At 54.5% G+C, this 10,011-nt stretch overlaps 2 protein-coding genes across 2 annotated transcripts; both read right to left on the minus strand.

Moving 5' to 3' along the window:
• Nucleotides 1–449: 449 nt before the first annotated feature.
• LOC306838945 (putative G-protein coupled receptor 21) lies at nucleotides 450–2,238 on the minus strand (the record flags this gene model as incomplete). The annotated part of the gene is made up of 1 exon (XM_079367374.1): nucleotides 450–2,238. One exon carries the CDS (start codon nucleotides 2,236–2,238, stop codon nucleotides 1,174–1,176), a length of 1,065 nt encoding a protein of 354 aa, XP_079223500.1. The 3' UTR covers nucleotides 450–1,173.
• Nucleotides 2,239–8,660: 6,422 nt separating this feature from the next.
• On the minus strand, nucleotides 8,661–9,986 carry LOC306832951 (P2X purinoceptor 7-like). Its single transcript, XM_079357973.1, has 3 exons — nucleotides 9,797–9,986; nucleotides 9,422–9,529; nucleotides 8,661–9,252 (listed from the first exon to the last, which is right to left on the minus strand). Exons 1-3 carry the CDS (start codon nucleotides 9,929–9,931, stop codon nucleotides 8,758–8,760), a joined length of 738 nt encoding a protein of 245 aa, XP_079214099.1. The 5' UTR covers nucleotides 9,932–9,986; the 3' UTR covers nucleotides 8,661–8,757.
• Nucleotides 9,987–10,011: the final 25 nt, after the last annotated feature.

Here is a 10,011-nt window from a genome sequence, read left to right on the forward strand (position 1 = left end):
AAACACAGCAGGGGGCTCAAACAGCCCCGACTCGCCTCTTTAAAGTATTTACATGAAGCACAGGAGCTCGCTGGCTTCTAGAAAGTGCTCTGACGCTCTCGCTGTCTGAAGGCGCGTGACGCTCGCTGATAACTCTTCTCCTCCGCTGGACAATAATCTGAACAGCGATCAGCTGCTGGAGGCTAAAAAAAGAGACACGCGCAACAAAGTTAGAGGAGACAATGAAGTCAGTCTTTGCATCAGATCAGCGCTTCGTTACGGCGCGGACGCCGGCCGCACCACGGGGTCAGGAGGTGATTATCTCACGGCGCTTCACGTGGCTTGTGATTTTAAAGTCGTGTAACTCTCAGGTGAGAAACAAAAGAAAAGTGCTGATAAACCTGAGGAGGGATCAGGAAGGAGAACACAAGGAACGCTTTTTAAGGGCTCGCCATTGTCTTCAGCGGCCATCTTGGAAAGAAATAGTACGATCAGCGTTTTCATGTGAAACCTCGAGTGAACGTCCTCAGAGCTTCTCAACACGATTTAAAGGAGAGAAATCCTTTTCAAAGACACGAGCGCCTGAATAAACCTTCCCTTGGAAACACACACACACACACACACACACACACACACACACACACACACACAGGCTGATTATGTTGTGCTTCACTCACTCATTAGCTCGTTAGCATCGGGGGAGTTCCCCAAAAGGAAAGCAGATCAATAGACAGTCGTATCGCCTCATCTGAACATTTTGCAGATTCTTAAAGATTTAAAACATTATTTGCATTTCAGTCGATCTCACCACACGAGCCGTGTTGTGATTTATTTATTTTTTTTTTTTTGCATCTGGGAGTTTCTGAGTCCGTGCAGGCAGGAGTGTTTAAATCCTCTCAATCTTATTCCTACAATCCGCTTCCCTTCATCCACGCCGAACCTCTTCACTCTGCAGAGCTTTCCAAAAAACACCAAGAAGACTCTTCAGACTCCTTCGGGCCGCTCATCAGCCGCCGAGACGAGCGCCGGGCGTCTGCACCGGCGCCGCTCTGCGCTCCAGGCAGCCGGTCCTCAGCACGTTTCTACGCAGGACCAAGAAAGAGCCTCGTCGTGCTTCTGCAGCCGACAGCAAAGCAAACACCCGGAGGAGCGACGGCTCCGGAAGATCCCGACACAATCCGTCCGCGTCAGCGCTCAGACTTGGCAGCGAGGGTCCGCGCGATGGCCGGGAGGAGCCGGAGCCTTTTTGGCGTCCGTGCGGCGGCGGAGGCAGGAAGGAACCAACGGGCTGAAGAGTCGGCCGAGACCTTTCCGGAAGACGCTGTTTGAGAGGCTGTAGATCAAACAGTTACAGAAGCTGTTGCTAATCGCTAACCACGTGGTGAGGAAGGACGCCACCTTGTGTTGATACAGCCCGGCGCTCTCCAGGAGGAAGTAGAGGATGTACGGCATCCACAGCACGTAGAAGACGCTGGTGATGCGGAACAGCACCATGGCGTAGCGTTTGTCCGGGTGGCCGTCACAGCGCTCGCCTTTGTCGCCCTCCAGGTGCGTGCTGAAGCGAGCGTGGCGCTGGGTGATCTCCTTGGTGTGCTGCCGGCAGATCCTGAAGATGCTCCCGTAGGTGAAGCAGACGGTGAGCGCCGCCGGCGCGTACAGCAGCCCGACGATGAAGGTGCTGAACCCCGGGCTCGTCTTCCAGGAGTCTGCGCACCACTTGAATATGTCGCCATGGTAACCCGGCTTCCCCCAGCCGCAGAAGGACGGCAGGAAGATCAGAGCGGAGTAAACCCAGATCAGGACGATGCACGCCCTGAGCCGACACGGCGTCACCAGCGTCGCGTAGGACAGAGGGCGGGTGATGGCGATGTAGCGGTCCACGCTGATGCACGCCAGGGACGCCATGGAGACGCTCTTCAGCACCGACACCATGTAGCCGAACACCTTGCAGGTGAGCTCCTCGTTCAGTCTGCGGAGGTAGTGGAGGAGGGACAGCGAAGGCACCAGGCAGCTCACGCCAACCAGCAGGTCGGCGTACGCCATCGTCTGGATGAAGTGGCTGGTGGTGTGGTGGTGCAGCAGCGGGGCGCAGTGGAAGACGAAGATCACCACCAGGTTTCCGGCGATGATGAGCACGGTGAGGAAGAGGATGATGACCACCTCCAGCACGCAGGTGTCCAGGCTGCGGGAGTAACCGACGGCGCCGAGCAGGCAGAACGGAGGAGAACCACTTTGGTTCACATCGGAGGTCGAGTTCATGTTTGGACTGGAAGGGGGGGCGGGGCGGGGGGGCTGGTTTTAGCTTAGCGTAGCTTCCATCCAGTCATCCGAGTCCCCGCTGTGATCCAAAAGTTGCAGTTCAAGTCTGAAGCTCCACGTCCTCTGAAATCCGCGTCCCGCCTCCCTCAGAGAGTCGCTGTAATCCTGGAACGCCGCTCCTCGGCTGGGTGACGAACGCCGCACGTGGATCTGTGCAGGAAAATATTCATGGTGGAGATAAACAAGAGATGCCGGTGTGGTGCTGCAGCGTCCCACCCCCCGGCCCCCCGGCCCCCCCCCCCCCTCCTCCTCCTCCTCCTCAGATGTGAATCATGAGGTAAGCCCTCTGCTCCGGCACGCAGCCACGGAAACATCCAGACATCCCTGAGCTCCTCCACGCCGCTGAACAACGAGAGTCCAAACACACACTGAACACACTCCAGGATCTCTGTGAAGCTTCCAGTGAGGCTCAGTGTGTGTGTGTGTGTGTGTGTGTGTGTGTGTGTGTGTGTGTGTGTGTGTGTTAGAGCGAGGGAGCCATCAGGGAGGCAGCAGCACACTCCCTCTCTTCTGCTGTAGTGGCAGAACTGATGATGCAGCGCTGCTACTGCTCTCTCTCTCTCTCTCTCTCGCTCTCTCTCGTCCCTCCCTCCCTCTCTCTCTCTCTCCTCCCTCTCTCTCTGTCTCTCTCTCTCTGTCTCTCTCCTCCCTCTCTCTCTCTCTCCTCCCTCCCTCCCTCTCTCTCTCTCTCCTCCCTCTCTGTCTCTCTCCTCCCTCTCTCTCTCTCTCGTCCCTCCCTCTCTCTCTCTCTCTCTCTCTCTCTCTCTCTCTCTCGTCCCTCTCTCTCTCTCTCTCCCTCCCTCTCTCTCGCCCTCTCTCTCTCTCTCTCTCCCTCCCTCTCTCTGCCTCTCTCCCTCTCTCTCTCTCTCTCTCTCTCCCTCCCTCTCTCTCGCCCTCTCTCTCTCTCGTCCCTCCCTCTCTCTCCCTCTCTCTCCCTCTCTCTCCCTCCCTCTCTCTCGCCCTCTCTCTCTCGTCCCTCTCTCTCTCTCTCTCTCCCTCCCTCTCTCTCTCTGTCTCTCTCCCTCTCTCTCTCTCCCTCTCTCTCTCCTCCCTCTCTCGTCCCTCCCTCTCTCTCCCTCCCTCTCTCTCTCTCTCTCCCCTCTCTCTCTCGCCCTCTCTCTCTCTAATTTGATTTCTTGGTGGTTAAACGCGTCTCAGTCACATATTTCAGTAAATCAAAAGACACATCTAAATATGAATCCTTGAAATGCAGCGTAAACTTTGATGATTTTACAAACAGCTTCTTTGTTTTTTTTCACAAACACTGGTGAGCGCACAGCCAGAGACAAACGCCAGGTGGACCCGAGGCCCAGACCACCCGGACCCTCCTGATCCACCTGCAGGGACTCTGAGGCGTCCCCTCCAGAGAGTCTCCCAACGAAAACCTCCAAAGGGGGGCGTCCAGGAGGATCCTGAGCACATGGACCAACTGACTCCTCTTAAATGGAGAGTGGACATTTAGCAGCAGCTTTTTATTACTGGATGATGATTGGATGCTCGCTCGCCCCCCCACATGTCTCTGCCTCCCTCCATCCTCGTCTCCACGGATTCTTTCACCGCTCCTCTCAGGAAGCTCCTCCCCCATCAGCAGCTGTCAGCCAATAGACAGCGAGCAGGTTTCTGTTTCTCACGCCCACCCACGTGTTCTTTCTCTCTCTCTCTCTCTCTCTCTCGCTCTCTCTCTCTCTCTCTCTCTCTCTGTCACACACACACTGGCAGGCTTCCCCCACGTATGAAGGGAACCTGTGCAAATGCACCGACACGGCCATACACACACGTGTTCAGAGGCACAGCGGGGGACGTTCATACATTATGTGTACACACACACACACACACACACACACACACACACACACACACACACACACACACACACACACACACACTAGTAGAACATGAGAATGTCTGCAGCTTCAGACAGAAAGACGATAAAAGATGAACGACAGGAGAGGAAAAAAGAAGGTGATTTTTCTGTTCTGTCATCTTTATATTCAACACACACACACACACACACACACACACACACACACACACACACACACACACACACACACAGCTCACTTGCTGCTTGTTAACATGCACACGCAGAAGCCACCTGCAGTGCCTGTCAGGGTGCAGCGAGACACTCGGAGACGTCCTGCAGAAGACGGAGCTGAATGATCCCGAGTCAATCACCTCATGAACACTGAGTGTCTTTTTTTCCTCAATATTTAAAGATATTAATAAATCGTCTGTGTCCTTGGTCTCTGTGGATAACGAGCCTCGGATGAGTGAATGTATGAATTATTAGAGAGAGGTGAACAGATTCAAAGTGTTGAAGAGAGAAAAAGAAAAACTCAAAGTGGAATCAGCTGACCTGAAAAACAGGGAGACTTAAAACCCAAATCTTCAGAATGATCGTTTGTCCCCGGAGCTCCTTTTATCAAACAAAGCCTTAAATTCTGTATCAGCGTTTCAATCTGCTGATTCCCCACATGGAACCCGAGCAGCAGCTCCGAGGGGTCCGGAGGGTCTCCTCGCAGGCCTCTCTCTCCGTGGAACAGAGACGCTCTTCAGACTCGTCCGGCCTCGAGCTGCGGATAAAGATCGTCAGCCGGCGTGTCTTTGTTCACGCCTCCGTTCGGTCGGAGGTCCCACATCTGTCTCTGTGCGAGGAGACAACACGCGTGTGGAGGACGGCTTGTGACGCCTGCGAGGTGAACGTCTGATTCTGAAACACGCCTCGGAGCGGAGAGCCGTCTGAAAGGGCTTTTTGGTGGGAAGTCACAGGACGTCAAAGGTTTAAAATAATCCCATTTAAAAACAGCTGATTGAGGTGTTTCGTCCCCCGAAGCGAAGCTGGAACTGTTTATATATATCTGCTCTCTCATGACGCCGGGGACACGCCGTGCTCTCTTTAACCCCCCCGGGACAATAAAGTTACTGATCAGCGTGGTCACATCTGTGCTCGTCTCTCTGACCTGGTCAGATAACCCTTCGACATCGATGCAGAGCGTGCACGCTCGCCTGACGAGTTCCACCGCTCTCAAGCGACGACGTGAAGAACGCTGCACGCTAGCTGTGGAAGCTAGCCGGATAGACGCCGAGTACACTGCCCCCTGCTGGACGGGAGTACAAACACAAGCGTGCAGAACGATGCTAGAAGTGTGAACGCAGCCCAGCGAGGGAGGGGCGAGCGAGCGTGGTTACCTCAGCAGCACGAGCCTGAAAAAGAAACCATGATGAAGTCACTTCCTGTTTCGTCTCACGTTCGTCCTTTTAATGGCGTGATGGTTGTTCTGCCGCCTTAAACAGTCTGAAGTCTTCGTGTGATCGTTCAGAGCTCTGATGGAGAAACAGTCGATTCCCATTGGACACCGTCAACGACCAATCAGCTTCATTAATAATCCAAACACTCATTCATCTTTCATGTTTCCATAAATCCGCTCTTTGCCTCGTCGTCTACCGGCTCTTACTTTAAACCAGAACGCCGCAGTAACCAGAGAGATTAAATTAACCTCAGATGGGGGGGGGGGGACAATTAGCTTTTTACAGCCCGAGTGTGTTCTGCAAAAACACTCGCTGTCGACCGACGCACAAAGAGAGGGCGCTACGAGAGGAAGCAGGCCATTAGTGAACCACTCCACGGACGAGCCGCGTCGCGTTTATCTGTTTGTGAAATCTCTCACTGGATCTGTTTCCAGGATCTCTCTGACCTTTCCTCTCAGTGCGGAGGGAACGAAAACCACCCGAGTAAAAACGATGACAGAAACCTTTACTGAGTCCTTTAACTTCTTAAAGAGCAGCGAAAAACGAAGCTGAAGATTAAAATCCTGCAGTTCCTGGAGTGTCCACTAGAGGCTGGCTGCAGTTCCTGGAGTGTCCACTAGAGGCTGGCTGCAGTTCCTGGCGTGTCCACTAGAGGCTGGCTGCAGCAGCACAGGAAGTCACATACACACCCATTCAAACAGCCTGTTTTTACAGCAGACATGAACATGTTTACAGCCTGCTTCAAAAAACCAAATAGGTGTGATTAGCTCACGTCTCCATCCACACACACTGTATATGTGTGTGTGTGTGTGTGTGTGTGTGTGTGTGTGTGTGTGTTACCTGACATGTTCAGACTCTCCTGATAACATCCAAGGTGTCACGTCGAGTTAACGGAGGAGTTACGTGGACGATCAGTCATCGGACATTCTTCTTCTTGTTTCCGTTGGAACACATTCAGTCCGTCTGAACGTCTCCCAGCTTCTCTCCCACCGATAAATAAACCTTGAGCCGAATCCTCCCGGAGCCGCTGAGCTTTCATATAATGCTGTTTGTGTCACTTTCAGGGAGGAAAAGATTGGATTAGTGTCCCCTGGAGGACGCGTGGACAGAAACAGCCGGTGTGTTTCCATGGACTTTAAGATGAACGGCACATTTGATTGGATACAAGGGGAGAACGTTAAACACAAGAGGTTTACAGTGATTTAATCTTTCTATAATCGAGTTTGATCGGGGACAGGTCTTACTGAAGTGAAAGAAGGATTTGATTTGTCCACTGCAGCTGCAGCCTTAAAGAGAAACATGCTTGTCGAGGTGGAGACGGTTAGCTTAGCATAAAGCGCACAATCAAACCCCTGAAGGAGCTCCATAAACGCAGCAGAGCGACCAGAAGCAGCCCCCATCACGCCGCTCCTATCAAAACGTCTCCTCATTACCCGAACGCTCTCCTCTGGCGCCCCCCGGTGGTGGAACAAACTCCCAAACTCCATTTGATCTGCAGTCTCTTTGCAGCAGTCTGCAGGTTCACGCTGTCAGTGTAAAGAACCAGAAACACACAATGGGGGGGAGATCTTTATTTTTAGCTCGACTCTGTAAACAAACCAACACGTCGTCAAAGACGGGGAGCGGCGAGTTGATGCTCGTCAGTGAATCAGGACGTCAGGAGAAACCTCAGAGCGCCATTTATACAAAACAACCTTCAGAGTCTGGAGAGAGAGGACAGACGAGTCCACCTGAAGAACGGCCTGCAGAGCACACGGCTCTGTAACCACCTGTGTTAACTCAGGTCAAAGGTCAACATTTCAGTCACTGACGACGATGCCTCGTTGAGCCCCCTTCTCCCTCCTCTGTCTTCCCGAGCGACATCTTGTCTAATAGAAACGGGGTGTGTGGGTTCAAACGGGGCATGTGGGTTCAAACGGGGCGTCTGGGTTCAAACGGGGCATGTGGGTTCAAACGGGGCGTCTGGGTTCAAACGGGGCGTGTGGGTTCAAACGGGGCGTCTCGGTTCAAACGGGGCGTGTCGGTTCAAACGGGGCGTCTGGGTTCAAACGGGGCGTGTGGGTTCAAACGGGGCGTCTGGGTTCAAACGGAGCGTGTGGGTCCAAACGGGGCGTCTGGGTTCAAACGGGGCGTGTGGGTTCAAACGGAGCGTCTGGGTTCAAACGGGGCGTCTGGGTTCAAACGGAGCGTGTGGGTTCAAACGGGGCGTGTGGGTTCAAACGGAGCGTGTGGGTTCAAACGGGGCGTGTGGGTTCAAACGGGGCGTCTGGGTTCAAACGGGGCGTGTGGGTTCAAACGGGGCGTGTGGGTTCAAACGGGGCGTCTGGGTTCAAACGGAGCGCCTGGGTCCAAACGGGGCGTGTGGGTTCAAACGGGGCGTGTGGGTTCAAACGGGGCGTGTGGGTTCAAACGGGGCGTGTGGGTTCAAACGGGGTGTGTGGGTCCAAACAAGGCGTGTGGGTTCAAACGGGGCGTCTGGGTTCAAACGGGGCGTGTGGGTTCAAACGGGGCGCCTGGGTTCAAACGGGGCGTCTGGGTTCAAACGGAGCGCCTGGGTCCAAACAAGGCGTGTGGGTTCAAACGGGGCGTCTGGGTTCAAACGGGGCGTCTGGGTTCAAACGGAGCGCCTGGGTCCAAACAAGGCGTGTGGGTTCAAACGGGGCGTCTGGGTTCAAACGGGGCGTGTGGGTTCAAACGGGGCGTGTGGGTTCAAACGGGGCGTGTGGGTTCAAACGGGGCGTCTGGGTTCAAACGGGGCGTGTGGGTTCAAACGGGGCGTCTGGGTTCAAACGGGGCGTCTGGGTTCAAACGGGGCGTGTGGGTTCAAACGGGGCGTCTGGGTTCAAACGGGGCGTGTGGGTTCAAACGGGGCGTCTGGGTTCAAACGGGGCGTGTGGGTTCAAACGGGGCGTGTGGGTTCAAACGGGGCGCCGTGCTGCCTGCGGGTATTTGGGATGATTAAATGATCTCTGACGTCTCGTGCTGTTCGGATGTTCGTGTTTTTGGTTCAGAAACGTTTAACTCGTCTCGCCGTGTCAGAGAAACAGTGACTCAGCGCTAACGTGGCGTTCACGCTGCCATGACGAGGCAAAAACAAGCAGCTGACAAACATGTGAACATTCAGAGATTTATTGAGTCAGCAGCTTCATGATGTTATTTGCATATTTCTTGTTAAAGCTGTTAGTGTGTTAGTCCGTGTAAACGCTCCTCTCACAGCTCTCCGTTCGTGCACGCCTGCAGAGACGCCGTCCTCGCCGGTCTGAAGCCGCTGTACTGTCTGTCCGGACTCGGGTACGACTCCCTGATCCTCCACACGCAGCAGCGGGGGATCGCAGGGTGGGTGTCTGCAGGCGGGACCCCGAACCTCCAGCTGATGTACTGCCTGTAGGCGCAATGACGCAGGGCGCCAGTCTGAGCCGGATCAGGGGGCGGAGTCAGCGGGTCCCCGTACAGAAGAATGGCCTCCAGAAGGGGGCGGTGCAGCACCAGCTTCTCAAACAGAGGAGACGAAGTGATGCAGGCGCCGTCGCTCGTCCTGCAGCACAGCTCCTCGTGAGGCAGCGAGGAGGGCGGGCAGCGCTCACACTTACACCAGGAGGGCCGTCGGGGCCCCGGGTTCATGTCGGGTTTGTTTTCCAGAGGAGGCAGAGCTTCCAGATCCGCCTGCAGCAGAGGGAGGACGGCCCTCAGGTGTCCCGTGTCCTCCTGTCAGGACGAGAAGGAAGTACGGACAAATTAACCAGGAAGTGAGGAAACATCACAAACATGGCAGCGAGCGTGAACCGTCATTTTAAAGTTTATGCGACTTCTCTTGGAACAGCCTCAAGTGGACACTCTGGGAACTGCAGTCAGTGAAGGGTTAAGTTGGGTTTACCTTTCGCGGCCGGACCGTGGTGGGTTTGAGGTCTTGTAAACTTTTCTTCTGAGATCTCTTCACCAGTCGAATGTTGTTCTCATCGACGTAGGAGACGCAGACGACGCACTGCAACACACAGACGGCGAGGTCATGACGACGACACACAGGAAGAGAAGCAACAGTCCTGCTGTCATTGGGCGAGAGGCGGGGTTCACGCCAGCCAATCACAGAGCGGACATACAGACAGTTCAGAGTCAGCAGCTAACCAGCATGTGTTGGAGAGAAGCCACGCCATGCACGGGGAGAACATGCAGACTCCACACAGAGAGGGGGATTCAAACCAGCAACCTCCTCACTGTGAGGGGACAGAGAGAACACACACACAATCCTCACCTTGTGCGTGTCCTTCACAGACTCCACCTTCTTCTCCGAGTAGTTTTGTCCGACGTCTGCAGAATAGCAGCTCGTTCCGATCAGCCAGTCGATCAACATGGTCGTCTGAAGACACACGATAACACGTTTAAACATCAGCACGCCACGACCCGCATGTCCACGCAGAGACTGTTAAAGATGGAGGAGACTGAGAGACTGAAAGACAAATATCTCCT

The sequence above is a fragment of the Symphodus melops genome, assembly GCF_947650265.1.
Source record: "Symphodus melops genome assembly, chromosome: 1".
Classification (NCBI taxonomy): Eukaryota; Metazoa; Chordata; class Actinopteri; order Labriformes; family Labridae; genus Symphodus; species Symphodus melops.